Source organism: Rousettus aegyptiacus, unplaced genomic scaffold (assembly GCF_014176215.1).
Source record: "Rousettus aegyptiacus isolate mRouAeg1 unplaced genomic scaffold, mRouAeg1.p scaffold_m13_p_2, whole genome shotgun sequence".
NCBI lineage: Eukaryota > Metazoa > Chordata > Mammalia > Chiroptera > Pteropodidae > Rousettus > Rousettus aegyptiacus.
This window is the reverse complement of record NW_023416295.1, coordinates 49,887,080-49,906,558: the sequence shown is the minus strand read 5'-3', so window position 1 is coordinate 49,906,558 and position 19,479 is coordinate 49,887,080. Positions and strand designations below refer to the sequence as shown.

At 36.8% G+C, this 19,479-nt stretch overlaps 1 protein-coding gene across 2 annotated transcripts in view; it reads left to right on the top strand.

Annotated features, from left to right (window-relative positions):
- The window catches only part of CERS6 (ceramide synthase 6), a 265,827-nt gene that overhangs the window by 124,522 nt on the left and 121,826 nt on the right, over window positions 1–19,479 (top strand). For both annotated transcript variants that reach the window (XM_016165374.2, XM_016165375.2), the window contains exon 4: window positions 19,192–19,249. In XM_016165374.2, the coding sequence (XP_016020860.1) occupies window positions 19,192–19,249 (58 nt within the window). The remainder of the gene's footprint in view (window positions 1–19,191; window positions 19,250–19,479) is intronic.

Here is a 19,479-nt window from a genome sequence, read left to right as displayed (position 1 = left end):
GGTTAGTTCCAATATGTGAATGAGGTCGGCAGAGCCTACAAGGAGGAAGTAAAGTCCACATGTGTCCATACAGCAGTTCCAGGATGTTTATGACTCAGCCATGAGCTGAGTGTAGCAACAGGTTAGCAACTTAATAGCAGATCTAGGAACTGAGGCACAAGATGTGTAGGCCCCACTTCCTTAATAGCCTCCCAACTATATTTTAAGTGACTCTCTTATCAATGCTTATTCCATTTAATTTTCTCCATTATCATGCACTGGGCAGCCACCCTTCCACTTTTAACATCTTTCACCTGTGATCTGAGCCAGAGGTTAACTCAGTGTCTCAGAAGGCCCTATTCTCTCACAGATGTCAGTGAGAGACCTGACTGCATTTATGACTTCTAAGATGCGATCTCTTCACAAACAAGGCTAGGCTGCAGTTGTTGGCATGATTCCCAAAGAACCGTGGGCATTGGGAGACTAATCCAGTAGAGGCCCAGAAACAAGAACCTCCTCGGAAGGCCCTTATTCCTAGAGCCGATTAAGCTTAAGAAATGGATTTAGGCAGGTGAGCCTTGTCTATGGGTTGGTTATGTTCTCTCTAGTCCATTGTCTATATCCAAGTCAGTCTCTTGGTTTTAATTCTCAGCATTTTATTGACCTAGGGCCTGAAACAATAAACCTTTTTGGTTTATTTGTGTGGTAGAATTATGGAGAACTATTATGGTTTGAAATGAAAATGAAAAAAAATCTCGTTAGAAGGAAGTCAGATGTGTTTAAGGGAGTCTCTCAGAGAAGCCAAAACAAAAATTTAAGACGTTCTACATTACTTGGAGCTGTTCTTAATTAAGGTACCTTTGATTTTAATCTTTTCCTTTAACATTTCTTTCCCCTCCAATTTAAAAGTAATAATCAATTTATGCTTATAGTAGATTTTAGCTACTTAAAAGGTTATGTCTTTCAAAAACACAACTTCGAAAAGGTCTAATTCCACATTGCTATAGAAAAGTATGTTTGAAAAGTGTGGTGTGGTGTGGTGTGATATGTGTGTATGTATTTGGGGTGCGTCTAGGGCAGGGGTCAGCAAAGTGCGTCCGATCAAATCTGGCCTACTGCCAGTTTTAGGATGGCCTTTGAGATAAGAATGGTTTTTCCATTTTTAAATGGTTACATTTTATGCTTATTTAAGTACTTACATAATATCTTTGATTTTGCCTCTTGGCCCACAAATCTTAAAATATTTACTATCTGGCCCTTCCAGGAAACGTTTGCCAACCCCCTCGTCTAGGAAATAATGTCACAGGCATCTATTTTGGTTTCGATTATAAGAAATATTTGTACCGTTTGTTCCACTCTTTTATATTACTCTTCCAAGCTACCAAAACTATTATCTCCTAATAAAAATGTTTCATCTTTCTATAGTCATTCCAGGGGTCAATGAAGGAGACACAAAAAGTTTGGTGCAAGATGTTAAAAATTCCACCAGTAGTCCTCACGGCATATTTTGGAAGAGTACAGGAGAAGAGAATTACAGAATGCCCTCCCATAATAAGGAGTTGGCTCCAGGACTCACACTGAATGGAACATTCCTTAAATGTTTGCTTCCATCATGAAATACTGTGGGCACCAGTTCTCTCTTCTTCAGTGTTCTGTACTTTTGAATGCATTAGAAAAAGAACCTCAGTTCTGAGCTGATTCTCCTGTGGAGCCGACGGAATAATGATAGCCGGCCACGGGAGGCAGTTCTCCAGTGTCTAGCGAGAGCTGTTGGAGTGGAACCAGGGAGCAGAGGCAGTGTTGTTCGTTTTAACAGTGGTATTGAGGTATAATTTATATACCATAAAATCCATCCATTTCAAGGATGCCACTCAATGAGTTTTAGTAAATTTACAGAGATATATAAGCATCACTGTCCAATTTTATAGCATTCCTATTACCTCAGAAAGAACACTTGTGCCCATTTGCTGTCACTCTCTGTTCTGTTTTACCCCAGCCCCCAGGCAACCACTATTCTGTTTTCTATCACAATAGATTTGCCTTTTTCTGGACAGTGTGTAGAAATGGAATCACCCAGTATGTGTTCTTTTGCAGCTGACTATTTCCACCTGACATAGTGTTTTTAAGTTTCATATATCTTGGAGCGTGCATCAGTACTTCATTTGAACAGATGTGCATCATTTTGTTTATCCGTTCACCAACTGGTGGATATTTGGATCGTTTGTGGTTTTGGCTGTTATGAATAATGCTACTGTGAACATACGCATGCAGGTCTTCGAGTGGACATGTGTTTTCATTTCTCATGGGTAGATACCTAAATGAGGAGCGGCTGCATCATATAGTAAAGTATGTTTACATTTCTAAGAAACTATCAAACTGTTTTCCAAAGTGGCTGCACCACTTTATATTTCTACCAGCAGAGTATGAGAATTCGTTTCTCTACATTCTACAAAACACTTGGTGTTAACCTTTTAATTAGAGCCATTCTAGTAGGTATGAGTTGGTATCTCATTGTAGTTTTAATTTTTATTTCCCTCATAAATAAATGATGTTGAGTATATTTCCACAGGATTATTGGCCATTCATGTATTTTCTTTAATGAACGAAATGTTTGTTCAGAGCTTTTGCCTATTTTTAAGTTAGGTTTTTCTCCTTATTATTGAGTTTTATGTATTCTTTACATATTATAGATACAATTTTTTTTTTATCAGATCTATGACTTATAAACGTTTTCTTCAAGTCTGTGGCTTGTGTCTTTTCTTATTAGTGTCTTTCAAAGAGCAATGTACTTGAAGCATGAATTGTGAATTCATGACATGGATGTGGTTTCCAATATTTTTCCTCATTTAAAAATTTTGAAGTTTAAACAAAATTCTATTTTTCAGTTACAGTCAACATTCAATATTATATTAGCTTCAGGTGTACAGCATAGTGGTTAGACATTTATATAATTTCCAAAGGGATCTTTTACTCAAACTGAGGTTTTGTAGGGGCTTATGGAGCTCTTGCAATCAATTGGTATTTGGGAGCTTTTTAATATTTTGGATACTCACATAGTTCTAGAGCTCTAGCCAGCTTCCAACAAATACCTGATGCCTGTATCTGTTTACTTCCCAGTTTCTGTTTAGGGCGTGGCTGTCAAAGGGGACTTCAAAGTGATCAATAAAGGAGAGGAAGTTATCTTGAATGGTTGGTTTCATCCTTTCAGGCCAAGGAATGAGACTGCTCCTTTTCCATTTCTCTCCTTTCCTCTGCCCACCTCCTCCAGCACTCATTCCTTTAAAAAAAAAAAAATGTGTTTTCCTCTCAAGACTTCCCTTTATGATGTAAAAATGATGATAGGGAGTATGGGGGGAAAGTTGAACATAATAACTGGTTACAGAAGTCTCGGGAAGCAGGTGGCACTATTAGCCTGTAGATGACATAGTATCGAGTATTGGTTAAGAACATGGACTCTTATAAGACATACAAGCTCAGGAAAGTTACTTAATCTTACCATATCTATCCTTCCACGAGAGTCATAATAGTATTTACTTCTTGTGAGAATGAATGAATTAAAACATGTAAAGTCTTTAGAAGTGTATGTATTGGTAATTACTCAATAAGTATTAGCGATTATTTTTGTCATTGTTTACTGATATGCAGAGTGCTCTTATACAGAAATCACAGGCTTTAGCATCAGACAGCTTCAGTGACATCTTGAGTGTCGTTCCCTTCTCCTGTATTTACTAGGTATATAACCTCAGACAAGCTGAATTTGCATTCTGTGCCACAATCTCACTTGTTTAAGGAAACAACAACAACAACAATGGCAACAACAGAATAGTTGCTGTGATGGATAAAATGGAATTCCACATGCAAGTGCACTTATGCAAGTGGCTGGAAATAGGTGGTCAACAGATTTTTGTTGTTGTTGTTTGATTGCTTGTTTTTGATATTAAGAATGATTAACACAGGAAAAAAAAACCCTGCGGATCTTCTGGGGCAGGAGAGAGTACAGCACAAGTTGGAGAAAGAGGGAAAGTCTGCAGAGAAGTGATAAGTGAGATCTTGTAGGGGAAGTTGGTTTTGGGCAGATGATAAAGGGAAGTAGAGGCAACAGCAGGCCCAGATCTGATGTTTCACACTAGAATTAGTGGGGACCAAGTTAGGAGTTTAAAGGAGGGATTACTGAAATCCTCGAAAGCCAGACTCCATTCATAACAGTATCTTCAGAGCTGTTCTTTAAGGAACCTCAGTCTGGCTACAAATGGGCAAGATACTGGAAGTGGAGACCATTTCCAGGAGGACTGCAGGCTTTAATTATTTACCCCTTTAGAAAGAAGTCCTACTCTTTCAGGCTTGGTTCTGAGAAAATCCGCATGCCATTCTTTCACTAAAGACATGTGTACATCTCTCCCTTTCTTGGTAGTGCTATCCCCTGTTAACCTGAGGTTCTATATGGAAGTGCTTTTACAGCTCCAGGAAGTAATATTACTGAAAAGCATGCAGTGGAGCAAAGAGAGAATGTGTATTTGTTACATTAGCCTTTACATCTCAAATAAGTACAAGTGGTTACAAGGAACCACTTAAGAATCATTTGTTATATAATTGTGTATCTCTGCCTTGAATTACATAGTATCAGTGTTCCAGAAAAATTGTAAATGCATTCTATTTTTGTAATTTGAATTGTTTTACCATTAACACATGCTATCATTTGAAGTGCTTTGAGTGACCGATTTGCTGTAGTGACTCTAGTTCTAGATTTCCTACCGTTTACCTCCAACATACCCACCTCCCACTCCCCAGGCCCTTCCTCCTTTATACTTTTTCAAATTTCAAAAAAGTTTATGATCAAGACTTTAACAATGTGATAAATATTTCTTAATAATTATTTCATGTTGTTTCTCATAGCGTGAACATTGATACACTTTTACTTTTTTATTTGAAACAGAAAGGGAAATATAAGAACATAGTTCATTCTGATAAATGTTTGATTATATCGAGAATCCTTTATTCACAAGTCCTTTTCAGGTTTAGAAAGGTAAAGAATGGGCCCTGCCACCGTCAGCTCCCACCCCTATGAGGTCTTCCTCTACCGTTCCACCAGCATGGTGCAGGGGCCTCCAGACTCTACTGACAGTCCCTTTCCCCTTCTGTTGGAGACAGTGATGCCTGTCCATTGCTCCTGCCTTTACGTTACAGCAGAAGTCTTCGGAAGATTTGGACACTGGGGAAGCCCAAAGGAACCAAAGGAACATTCTCTTAGGTTTGTATTCTGCCTGGTCCTCTGCTCAAACTCTGCTTCAGCACGCCCTCACTCCAGCTCACACAGAGAAGGGACAGAGTGTAACACTATGTGCATCTTAACGAGAATTCCAGATCTAACTCAGATAGACTGTGTTCTCCAGGCACTTTTCTCCAGTGACCCTCAGGAATGATGATCTTGAGGAAGAGGTTACTGTTCAGATATTGTCATTAGCTGTGAGTGTGAACAGAGAATGCGAATGACTTCTTGGAATAGGTAAGGCTTCCTTAGGTTTATAGCTGTAGTGCATCAAGAAACAGTTTTGTAGATTGTCAATTCCTTGAGGAAGGGACCATGACTTACTCATATTTATTTTCCCAGCATCTAGTAATATGTCTTGGCATTTAAGAAATCCTCACTATATCTTCTTTAATTAAATTGAATTGCCATCTGTTAGTTGAATTACAAATAGAATTTCTTTGATTTGACTTCTCTCCATTTTCGTTTTGTGGTTTCCAAGAATTGAGCAAGAGTTCATTAGGTTATTAGAAAATGAGAGTGAAATTTTACCCATGAGAATTCCATGCCTCAGGAGAACAGAGAATTATATTCTGGTTTATTCATATAGTTTAGAGAGTAAGATTAGGAATAAAACATTCCACCCATCTTTGCCACATACAGAAGTAGAAAGCTTAGATCAGAGGTTGTGAATGGAAGACCCCAAGTTGAATCCAAACACAAAGTATTTTGTTTGGTCTGTATGGTGTTTTATTTTTAATCAAATTAATTGCCAGCATTTATAAAAAGCCAGATTTCATATAAAATATCTAAAGTATCAGATTGCCAGCTTTCTCTGAAAAATGGGAAAAACCTGACAACACTTGAATTTGCATGCCCTCTTCACATTTGACTGGCGTTATTTCAATGTGGTATCAAAACTTCCACAGTGCCCAGCACCCATCACATTGCCAGCTGGCAACTGAGTTCCAGTTGCCATTGACCCCAGTACTCAGAGCTAAGCCTGACCATTTCCCATTTTCCTGGCCTGCTTCTTCCCCACAGGATTTAAGTTTTCAGCTCCTTGTTTAGAGATTTTAAGTTTAAAGCTTTTAGATGATAACCTTGAAGTTTAGATTTAATTTTACAGTTATAAAGTATCTAAATGCAAAGAAGTTTAAGAACCTGTAAAAAAAAAAAACCCCATGAACTCATTTTGTTCATCTGTACGTCCTCAGTGGTCGATTTCTTTACATATCGTACCTTATTTAAAACCCCACATTGCCATGGAAATTCACTGCTGTACTTTTTACTTCCCAGCTCCACTCGATTTTACTCTTAACATTTTTGAAGCTGCTTGTTCAATGTGCTGATTTAATGTAGTAGCGATCCAAAATGGTTTTATGACATTAAATATTAAATAACTTTTAAACTGCAAACAAAGGAAAAATAAGAAGTCAGCCAAATCCTGACACATAAATTTAATAAAGAAGTGACAAAGAGTCTTTCATTTGCATGACCTACTGCTTAACCACTTTACTAGAATGAAGACATCCTCTTGTATCTTCTTCAAATCTAATACGAAATGTCTGCCCTAGAGTCATGTTGTAGTTTAGTAGTCTGTCTAGACATGGGCACTGACCTATACAGTTAATCATGAAACTTAATTTAAGAAGCATTTATTGGGTGCCTGTCATATACCTGCTATATAAAAATAGTAATGATAGTTAAGAGTTCATGAACACTCACCATGTGTTGAAATACTATGCTGTGTACAAGTGTCGTTTTATTTAATCCTCACTCCATCCCTTTGAAGTGGGTGTTATTATCTTCATTTTGTAGATGACTTGATAGAGGCACAGGGAATGCCCAAGATCATATCAACCAAGTGAAAATATGGGTACAGTATTCCAGCCCAGCCTCCCTGTGTTAGTTCTAGGTAGATCTAAGACAGATATTTTACAGAGTCAAAAATCTAACTAGTCGTTGGTCACTTAAAAGATAACTGTAATGTAGATTATCTTCATGTTAGAATGACATATTATGGAACAAACAGTTCTATCTTGGAAGGTGGAGCTCAGAGAAGACTTCAGAATAAGTTGTTGGATAAAGTGGAAAAGAAGTCTCAGGAGGAGAGAAAGGTATGAGCAAAGTTCTTGAGGTGTAAATGTGAATGGGCTACTCAAGATGTAGAAGGCAGCCCTGACACTTGGGAAATAATATTTGTAGGCAATATGTGGAGACAACTAGGTATTCATTATTTCCAAACTTAGGGTTAAGTTTAAGGTTAAAAAAAAAAAAGAATCAATATATGTTGGATCAGAAATGAAATTTGTCAAGTCACCTTAAAGAGGTGATTCTAGGCTTGGCTAGGGCAACATTTGATTAGCTTCACCCAGCTAAGGAAAGGGTCGGGGCACAGAGATGTTGTAATTTCCCCATTGTAGAGGACCTTCTGAGCCACAGGTTGGCTGAGTATGTTAAGCGCTGGGGAAAAGCAGTGTTGGCTTCTGGAATGGTAAGACTTACTTTTTGAGTAAAAGTGCCTTAGTCCATCTTAAGATCACCAACTCTTCTTGTTCTGTGTCTGTGTTTTGCAGGCAATATCTTGATTGTACTCTGGACTTTTGTGTAGATTTGCCTATAGGAAAAGAAACTCTCATTCATGCCAAAGCAAATGTTCTGCACTATACATGACTTTTCCTCATGATTAAGTTAATCAGTTGACATCCTGGTTTAAATGTCTGTTTGTGGAGCTCAGTGAAGGTTAGCCTAGCTTGTAAGAGAAAGATGAAAACTAGATGTGCTGGACTAGAGCAGAGGCTGAGGGGAAGGAACAAAGGAACAAATGAAAGGGGTATTTCCAAGGAGGAACTTGAGATTTTGATGACCGATGGGAGATCAGGGTTTGAAGGAGGAGGAATCAAGGATAGGCAGCTGAGTGGATAATAATGTCCTTGATAGAGATGGAAGGCAGAAATAGAGTGGATTTCTAGGAGAAAGATAATGAATGTCTGGTTTTGAATTTTCAGTATGAGGTGCCTATGTTAATGGAGAGTCTGGCATTGTGTATTCAGGGTTTTGAAGCCGATTAGAGGCAGAGACTGCACAGCATATAGGGAGTGGGTGAGTTCACCTACAGAGCGAGAGGGAGGCTAAGGATGGAAGCCTGGGTATCACTGAAATCAGAGAAAAGCAAGGGCCTCTGTGCTGGGACAGTAAAGGGAAAGAGCAAAGCAACAGTGATTCAAGCAAAACAAAATGACCAGTTTTGTCAACTATTGCAGGATCAAAGTATGACGTAGGCCCACAGTCTAAAAGTTCAAAGAGACCTTAAAGGTCTGATTGCTTCTCCAGAAGAGAGACTTGAACTTGCCCAAGATCACCCTGAGAACATCAGAGGATGATTACCATGTCTCCTGTTTGGCAATCTCATGCTTATCCCGTTTTTTCATGCTGCTTATTATTTTCTAAGTAAAGCGGGCCCTCAGTTAACATCGTTTTGCTTAATATTGTTTCATTATAACAATGACAAGAAACTTAACTCTTGCTTATATCAATTAGCCTCTGGTAAAATGGGTTTCATTATACATCATTTTGCTTAAAGTTGTAGAATTTACTGATGATGTTAAATGAGGACTTACTGTATATCTTAACAGTCAGTATGTAATATGAGCTGGTATGAGACATCGTGATGCTACTTTGAAGTGGACAGCTCAGTCTCACGGGGTTCCTAGCTGTTTGAAATATGAGCATGAGGTGCTGCAGTGTAAATACAGCAGATGTATGGGCAACTCACTGTTCTTTCAATCGGCATGCCACTCACGTGACTTCAACCAGTTCGCCAAGAATTTCATTGTGTTTCTTTTAACTGGATTCAGTTTTACGAAATAGCTTATTCTCTTATGAAAAAAGGGTAGGTTGACTGGCTTTTTCTAGAGGGAAAACCTCAGTGGTGACAGATTGTTAGTCTGATTATGTCCCTTTCTCTGGATTTAGGGATAAGTGAAGGTCCCCACCCATATCCCTGCGAAAGGTCTGCTCAGTCTCATGGCCAGTTATGAGATGTGCAGTGGAGCCTGACACCAAACAGGGCATTCGAGAAGGGCAAACTAATTTCTTTCTTAAACTCAAAAGTATGTACATTTTGAAAACTTGAGTACCGTGATTTCCTGTTTTCTTCTTTCCCATGCAATCGCAGCGTCAGTGCTGAACAAATGACTCTTTGTCTTCAGTCCATCTTCAGATAAGAAAAAAAAAATTATTGTGAAAGCACTTGATGCTCACAGGTCATATAGCATTGGTTTGACCTAGACGATAGTAAATATTTGACTGCTTTTGTCTGAACCACACACTCAAGAATTGTGACATTTACAAGTGTGTACTCGAAAGTCATATTGACTAAGTTTATTTTTGGCAACAGGGCAGCAATCTTGGTTTTATTCCTTTTTTTTTTTTCATCCTTATCTTAGATAAGTGTTAGTTGAAAAATACTTGTTTACTTTTTTCTGATTTCCACAAATCATGGCCATTCAAACTTGAATATAAATGGACTTTAAGGTCACAATTATAGGTGTAGTCTATATTCAAGGGAATTTTCAGAGTAATGAGAGATAGTTTATAGGAAGAATGACCTAAAAAAAGTGTAACTTGGCATTGATTTTTGGCAGATGTATTTTGAGTAGATTGTGGGAGACTGGGACTGGTGTTGGATAGACTGATGAGAAGGAACAAATACCAGTAATGCTGAATTCTACCAGGTTGGGTGCTAGACACGGGTGAGAAAAGGTTGGATCCCAATAAAGAATATAATTTAATTACTAATAGAACCCATCAACAAAGCATTTAAAAAACTCATATCCAAATCGAAGTAGTTAAATTTAAGAAACTGAGCACAGTAGATTTAGAACTAGGTATAAAACTCATTCAATATCTTAAACACTTCCAATAGCAGTTTAGTCTTAAAAGCATGAATATAATGACAGGAACAGAGTAAAATTAATTATGCTTAGAAAAGGACGCTTGGGCGATGGCATAAAAAAAACAAGTCACTCACGGTTTCTAGGTGTGAGAGAAGGAAAAGACATTGTCATTATGATTTTAGTGAGCATAATTCTTATTCACATTATCTTTTTTATAATAAAAAAATTAAATAATAAAGACAATATAACAAAGACAACACTCAACTCTAATCCTGTTTTAAAGGACTAAAATATTACAGATGCACTTGAAGCTCCCTGTATACACTTTCTCTGTCTCCTTTATCCTCCAGAGGTAACCTCTATCCTGAATTTGGGGTTTATATTGCCTTCTTTATTGTTATACTACTTACAATATATGTGTATGTGCATGTGTATATATAATATATATATTTATGAGATACATAGCATTGTTTTGCATATTACCAAATTTTACATAAGTGCTTAGTTTACTTTTTGCATCAATGATTTAGTGAAGACTGTTCTGCTCAAATTAAGTTCACATTTGACCTGAGAATGAAAAGTGAACAGGTTTGACCTACCTCCAACCTCAGCGACTTTGCATTGTTAAGTCTGTTGCTTCTCAAACAGAGAAACAGCTGAGCCTTCAGCAAATGTGGAAAACTATTTGGAGTCACAGAGTTAATTATTGATGGAGGCAGAAATAATTCAGGAAATGTTTGCTTTGAGGCTAAAGCTCAAGTCTGCATAATTGGTTCATGGGAAAAGTAACATCTTTTACTCTCACTAGAGTATTCTTTGGACTCCGAATCTAATGAAAGTTGGAAAGCTATCCCAGAAATTTAGATTGGATATTAGAGTTCCCAAAAGAATTTTTCATTTTACCTTTATGTCATTTTTTAAGATATATGGGATGTTTTCAAACTAGAAGTAATTTAGTTTTCTCCCTAGATGATGAACATCTCTGTTGTACTCATGTAATAAAGTTAGTGTCCTAGTAACAGCTTGAAAAAAATACTGACCTGTAAAAAATCATGTTACAGCTTTAAAATTTTTTTCTTAGATAAACCTATTAGTTAACAAGACTTCAGGTCTTTCTACCCCTCACTTCAAAATATTTCATCCTAAAAGTAAAAAAAAAACTAATCTTTGGAGGGAGGCATTTTGGCTAAAAGCCTGTGGAACAAAAAAGAAGTGTGTGTCTGTATCATGTGCATGATTCAGTGATTCCCGATGGTTTTGTTAGACTTACTAAATGCAAAGCAAGAGAAGGGTCTTGTTTTGTTCTACAAACCAAAAATCCAGCCACCTAAGCAACCAACCAAACGAACAGAGTTCAAAACCTGTGACTTTATAAAAAATGTAGGTGTTAGTTTAATTTGCAAAATTGCATGTCTATACACTAATATACATTGTACTGCCTCCTCAGAGACTAGGTGGTATATCAGGTATCTGCTGAGTATTTTCTGAAACTTATGGTATAATTATCCATTTCCATTTTTTATTTTAAGACCACAAAGCCACAGGATATAGATAAAGGAGACCTGGTGTGAAAAATGGAGGGACCTGTTTTCTTTCACCAAGTTACCTGAGAATGTAGAAGAGTTGCGCAATTCTCTGGACCCAGTGTCCTCTCCTGTAGAACAAGGGCGTGGCTGGGGTCCCTACCTAACTGTTCAGAACAATTTTGGGTTTGAGGAACTAAAAAATGGGTGATGGACACCTCTGATTTATGAGCACAGAAATATACTAATGTTATACAACACCCATAGGGCCAAATCCTTACCCTCAGTGAGCTGTTTTCCCACTAGGATAAGTAGCATACATTCTTGACACCAACTCTAAATGGGATTCTAGCTAAGTCATTTCTCTTTGAGTGTGTGCTTTACATCATGCATAGAAAGGAAGAAGAGGCAACAGAGAAAGTCGTGTTTGCCCTCCTTCCTTAGCGTAGAAAAGGAGCTGAAATGGAGATGGCAGCTGTCAGAGTAATTCCACTGATTTTGTGTAATATGATGTGGAAAAGAGCTGGAGAGTGTTGTTATTTATGATAAAAATTAAGTTTTATTTAATTTTTTGTGTTAAAAAGAAGGCAACATTTAATAGTGAGGAGCATGGTCTGTGGAATCAGCTTGCCTAGATTTGAATCCCAAATTCACCACCTGCTAACTATGTTTTTAGGCACGCTACATAAATTCTCTCTCCTTATTTGTAAAATGGGAATGATAGTAGCCTCTGCCCCATAGGGTTCTCACAAGGTGTAAGACTCTTATGATGGTACCAGGCATAAAGTAAGTTCTCAAGAAATGCTAGCTGTTATTGTTTTTGTTTTGTTTTGTTTTGTTTTTAAAATCAGTGATTCTCGAAGAAAACCTAGTAAGTAGAAATTCTTTTCGCTTCATAAAGATGACTTTTGCCATCCCGCTTGAAACTAGAGTTGCTTCACTTCAAAACTTTGTGGAAGTAAATATGTCAGATATGATACAGAAACTCCTTTGAAGGGTTTTTATCAGTCCAGTTGTATTCAACTGGAGAAGTAACAAAATATGAGTATAATATGTTTATAGTGTAGCTTTGTTCATATCTTATTAAAGTCATCAGCTCTGAGTTTTTAGTAGAAAAATAGAAATCTCATCCACTTTGTGCTCAGAGGTAAAAGGGTGGATTTATATATTTTAAAGTGTCAATGTAATAAAGTCTATACTAATTTATTTCAAATTATGTTCACCTAACTTTATAGTTTTACTTCATTTGTAACAATTTGCAAGATTTAGTGGCATGATTTATATTAAATGATGAATTTTGTAAAAGATAAAAGCCCTACTACTCTTCATGTTATTTGATAAGAAATGAGTTAATCTTTGTTTAGATGATGAAGCATCTAAAATGAGAATTATCTCAAAATTAATAAATCCCATTTCAGAATCAAAAGAACTACATACTACTAATTTTTTGTACTCTAATAATGTGTCCTAGTTTTGCACTCAATAACAGTGTTTTTTACTATTTAGACCATTCCAGAATTCAGTCTCTGATTCCAAATTTTATACTATTTAAAAAGTTGCATTAGATGTATTTGTTGTCTTTTCCGTTTCTTAATGTTTTGCACAGGTCCTGAAAATAATTGATAAAATTATTTGATGGACTATTTTGGTTAAAATAAATTTAAAAGTAAATACCTTTAGTAAAAGTTCAGTTGTCACTTTAGGAGCTATTTCTCATAAAACATCATGTTTGCTATCAGAAATGTGAGGATAAATAAGACTGAGTCTTACTCACTTGGAACTCACAAGAGGCTTGTGGCTGTAATCAAAGATGAGCCAAAGAGGTTAGGAGCACATCATTAGAGAATTACAATAGTTTTAATGTTGCAACATTCAAAAGAGGTGGCTTCATGGCTTAACTAACTAGCATTTGACGTGAATCCTGAAGGAGAGAGATAGTGTTTCAGCAGGTAGAGAGGATGAGTAGGTAAGATGGAGAAGGGCCCCCTGGATAATTACTGTGTACTTTTGCTGACAAGCTTAAAATTGTTTAAACTGCCCTAGTATTGGGGGTGGGGGTGGGGGTGAGGGTGGGGGTGGGGGTGGGGGTGGGGGTGGTGGGCGGGTGGGTAGGGGGTGGGGTGTGGAGCACCAGAGCAGTCCTTCTCTGTCTACAGTTTTGCAAGCAGCCAGTTTCTATTAACCAGGATGGGGACTATTATTATGTGGTGTCCATCAATGTTTCCTCCATTAGAAACACCAATTTTCAGGTATGTAAATTAGAAAGAAACAGTGTATATAGCCTAAAGGTTAAGAGCTGGGATACTGGAACCAAACTGCCTAGTCTCCAGTCCTGGCTGACCTTTACCAAGTTGATAAACCACTCTCTGTGCATGTTTCTGAGAGAGAGAGAGAGAGAGAGAGAGAGAGAGAGAGAGAGAGAAAGAGAAGGGGGGGAGGGAGAGGGAGAGAGAGGGGTGGGGGGAAGGGGGAGTAAAAGGGGAGGTGGGGGGAAAGAGAATGAATTACAATAGTACTGACTTTGTGTGGGTTAGTTTCAAGAAGTGACTTTCTCTTTGTAAAGTGCTTAGAATAGCTCCCGGCCCAGAGGAAGCACACTAGAAATGTGAATAAAACAGCTCCACATGCCTGCTGTGCTCTTTCTAGAATGGTGTGCCCAGTCGAGTTCAGGGAGCTACGCTGGTTGTTTTACCCCTGCTTCTGCCTCTTCTGGAAATTAGGATCCCTGTGCCATTTGGATGGCACCTGGCAGCAAGGGGCAAGTCCCTAACTCTCTGATTCCCTGCATTTATGGCACATTTTATTAGCTTCGAATTTTTAAAAGAGCCCTTTCAATTTTGCTGTATAAGAACAATAAGCTAGATTCAGTGGATGGTACTTTATACTACCTTTCCATTCTAATTTTCAAGTTTGATGGATATAAAAGGTTTCCACGTGCAAACAAATGCAATGCGACACATCGACTTCTCTAGGCAAAGGAAGTGCACTCTAATTCCGTGGAATTTGAGAGTGGGCTTTAGATTCAGTGCTGTATTGGTTAGGTTTGTGTCCTGGTTTTGGCACTTAGCAACAGTGTGCCCTTGGGCAAGCTAATCCCTAAGCCTCAGTTTCCAATAGAAGTTCCCACCTGGTAGAGTGAGTTCCTCATCTGGAGTCCTTCTGGGATTCTGTAGTGCTTCTTAGCATTCTATCAACAGCTCAGGATCCAGCTCAGGATCCAGCTCCTGTTTCTGCTACCTAGACTGCCATTCACCTTCTGCTCCCCTGGCTCCAAAATGGGGTGAGTGTCCCCACTTCTGTTTTCTGTGTCCTTGTGAGTTTATGCTTACCTTAACAAAATCCCTCTTCTGCCTTGGTAATGTTACATTCGCAAAGGCACAGAGGTAAATTCATGCATTCGATTTGCCATCTTTAACCAGGAGTCATCTTCGTTTTTAAAGGAACATTATTTGTTATAACAACAGTGTCTTTGGAAATTTTCCTATGAGAATAAATTTAATGCTTTCCTTCTTCATTCCCTGTTTTCATTAATATAATCTGAAGATTCATTTTTTATTATTCTTTTTAAATATTTTATATTAAATTACCCCTTAAGAACAATAGCATTTAATTGAAATTTAGAGCAATTATTTATGTTGCTAACCATAGGCCCTTTATTCTAAAATTATACTTTTTGAATTCTTAATTTTTATTTATATCTCAGTGGATTGGAATGACCCAAGTAATTTTTTAGCAAAGGTTAATGAATAATGTATTTCTAGAGCCTTTGAATATGGGAGGCTATTTTTCATATTCCCTTACAAATGAAAGGCAGTTTGGCAGGCAATAGCTTTCTTTGATTGAGTCTTCTCTTTCTTCTATAATTTAGTAATACACAGCAGAAATTTAAGATCAACTGGATATTTGTTCCTTTAATGATGACTAATTTTCATTTGATTTATGTGTTGTTTTGTTTTCATGTCTGAATTCTGATAAATTTTTTAAAATTTTATTTTAACTCTGGGACTCATAATTGTTGTCAGAGTGTGGCTTTGAATTGTATATTGTTTAGAATACGATTTAGTCCTCTTTCTTTTTGGCGCAGTTTTTTTCCTTCAATTGTGTCTCTGATTATTACTTCTATTTCAGTTCTTCATTTGTGTTTTCTCAAAAGCAACTATAATTAGACTTGTTTTTTTCTGGTCCTCCAGATCTAGGGTCTTTTTTCATCCATTGGTTCTTTTCTCTGGCTTGATGTACTTGTTTATCTTCTACCTTGATGATTTAACTTAACTTGGTATGTATTTATCCCCTCCTCAACTGTATGGATAATAAGTCTGTCACTTCATTTTTAGCTTCTCTATTTCACCTATAATCTCTTTCTATCATACCCAGTAGTCTTTTACTGATTTATGGCTTGCTACTCTTATTTTTAAGGGACATATCTTCTTTTATAATATTAACAATGCCAAATACTTTTCTAAAATTTATATTAAATTCCTTTAGGAAGTCATTTTTAGAGAATGGTTCTTCCTTTCAGTCTTTACCATGCTCTTTTCTTTAAATTACGTATACAGTACTCGTTAGTAGATCTATGTTGACATTTAGCTGTTATTCTCATTATACTTGAGTTTGAAAACATCCATCAAGATCTGCTCATAGAGAAGGTGCATGAGTTGCTCTTGACCTCACTCTCTGTCCTCTATTTGCCAGTAAAACTTCTTTTTCAGATCTCTGATCTTGTAGAAGGTTGATGTGTATAGGCCCGAGTGCATTCTCAGTGAATTAAGAGTTTTGTCTAATGCAGCTATCTCCAATGCCTTGTTCTCTGTTCTCTATTACTCTGTTACTGATTGTATAAGAATCCAATCCCCAGAATGTAACACCATCATATCTTCTTGTTCATAAATCTGCATTTCTGCAACTAAAACTTCCAGGATGCTAAGTACTACATCATTTGAAAGTAACAGTCACTAATTGATGGGATGGGAGGATTCTCCTGCTGCCTCAAAAAGCGTGATTCATGACAGAGATCTGTCTAGGTTTCTGACTGAAACAGGTTTTTGCATTTCTGTGCAAGATGGCAGAAAGTAAAGTAAGGAAGATATACAAAGATTTTCATACTTCCTTCAAGACCCATACCTTGTTTCTTGTTGTCTCTGATTACATTTTAAAAATCTAATTTTCTTCTTTTTTCTGCCGTAAAATTTTTTCTTCGATCCTTGTAATAGGTTGACAGTTATTTCTTCTCTTTTGTGCTTATATACACCTTTATTTATCTCTCTTTTAATAGATATTTTTGCGAGAGGTTGGGGGAGGCCTCTATCAGGGCCTGGCAGCTATACATCATTTAAAACTGTAACTTACATGAATCTACACATAATAAAAAGAAGTACTTTCTGCATGTAGCAAAATGCTTGAAAATTTTGCTTCTTGCAGATATTTTATGGAAATAAATTCTTCCTTGTAAATATTCATCACAAGTTGTTATTCAAATGATGGAGACATCTGTGTTTCTGTAATAGAACCTATGTCTTATGAAAACTGGGTCATTTTAGTGATAAAATAAAATGTAGATACATAAGTTATTGTAGGAATTCCAATGACCTCCATAAAATTTTTGTTTTACATAAAAACTGCATGATCACTGCCTATTAATAAAAGAATCTTAAAGCTGAAACAGCTGTTACAAATTATTAAATCTAGGAGTTACAGACTCAGTTGTCTTCAGGGGCCAGAAAAGTGACTGCAAATTCATGAAGTAGGTTGGATTAATATAATAGATAGTGAGAGAGACTAGAGAGAAGTGGGGATTACTTGAGTCACCAGTATAATATCAAAACAGTATGATATCAAACACAGTGTAATATAAACCTACTCCCCCATTACAGAGATGGAACTGAAGTCAAGGGATATTAATAAATTTGTCCAAAGTTTGAGGAATCCATGTGTCTTAATCAGAACAAGCTACATAATTTGCAGAGCCCAATGTAAAATAAACTGTGGGGCCCCTTGTTAACAATTATTAAGAATTTCAAGATGGTGATAGCAAACTGTTAATCCAAGCAGGGGACCCTATGCGACTATACGCTCTTGAAGCCATACCTGGTCTTAGCTTCTGGTCTAGATTTTGTACGTCCAAACATAAAGAAACACACAGACGCTCTCCCCCCCAACCACCCCAAAACGGATAATGAGTTGGGATTAAACGTAAGTCCTTGACTTCAATTCTGTAGTTAGTGAAGTGCCTTTACTTACAAGGGAGTTTTCGTTTGAGGTTTTAGAATCATTGCTTTTTTACATGGTTTGGAAGCTTTTGTTGAATCATTACTGCTTCCATCAATTTTTATTGGCTCTTCCTGAATTCTGGTTTAATGAATTATTTTAGTTAAAGATTTTCAGCCCTGAAGTTCTAAGCTCTTCTCTAAATGTTTGTTCTGACTTGAATTTCAGAATGTTGGAAGGGTCACTCAGCCCAGGAATACAGCTCTGAGGGACACTTCCGTCTGCTGCAGAGTCTCGGCTCTCCCTCAACCTAAATGTAGCTGTAATTTCTTCCAGAAAATTTTGTCTATAACTTGAATTATTTCCTAAAATAACCTCCTTTTTTCCACCTTATTTGAAATTTTTACATGGGTTGCAAATACAAAAAGTAGTTTGGCTCTTAGCTTGAAGTTGACTAGTCACTTTCTCCTTTGAGGTCATCCATAACTTATCACCCACAGTACCATGAACACCATAACCTGAGGAATGCTATTTAGTGAAATCTAGCCAGGTGTGAAAGGCACAGCTATTCACAGTCACGAAATATAAGAAATAAAATTGGGAATTGAGTAATATGGTAAGATTATTATTGTGGTATCTAACTAACTGATTTATATAAAATCTGTATAAGTAAAGTCATATTTTGAAAGACTTAAACATTCATTTAAAATTGAAAAAGAACTTAAAATTTTTTCCTCACTTAAAAAAGTGAACGTCTAACAGCTAGCTTGGAATGGTATAAGGTTGTCATTTACAGTCTTGTGTCAGGTGGATGATTTAGATCCCAAATGGGTTCCTTCAGTGACATCCACAAAGATGTCCATAGAGATTTGTTAAAAGATGAAGACAAACATCTTACCTGATTGAAAAATATTAAGGTTTTTATTTTTAAAACAAATATGAACCTCAATTAAGTCGAATTAATATCTGAATCAGACAGAATTCAACACTATCTTATATCTCTCTATATTATTGAAATATATCCCTTCATGAGTAATTAACAAGAGGAAATTCACATGGGGAAAGAGAAGATGAGCAAATAGGTAAATTAACTAAGTGAAAGTTGTGAATATAATTATTATAATATTTAAAATATTTGCAGTAACCCATGCACATAAGTGTTGTGGATGTGTTCAGCTAGCACTGAAATTGCTCATTAAATTTAATCCCTGGTTGGGGCAAGGGTAGGGGTAGGAGTTGGGGGGGGGCAAATATAATGGACTTTTTCATGCACATATTTCAAAATATGCTGTGAACTATATAAACTGAATGTCATGAAATTTTTTTTAACCTTCTACAGGTGGAGATTTTCATTTTACCTTTATGTATTTACCTACGGAGTCCGGTTCCTGAAAAAGGTATGATCTGTCAAGTTGCTTTATATAATTCCTATGTAACTGTAAGCCTAGATCTCATTTTTTATGTTTGACAATAGTAATATTTTAAACAATCATAACAGACTTCCTAAGAATTGTCTGTGCATTTTTCTTTGCAGATTATTCTTTATAGCAAATAATTTTGGGGCATATACCTAAAATGCTTTTGAAAATCATTTGTTTTTCTAGTGAAAGATGTTGCTAAGTCCTCT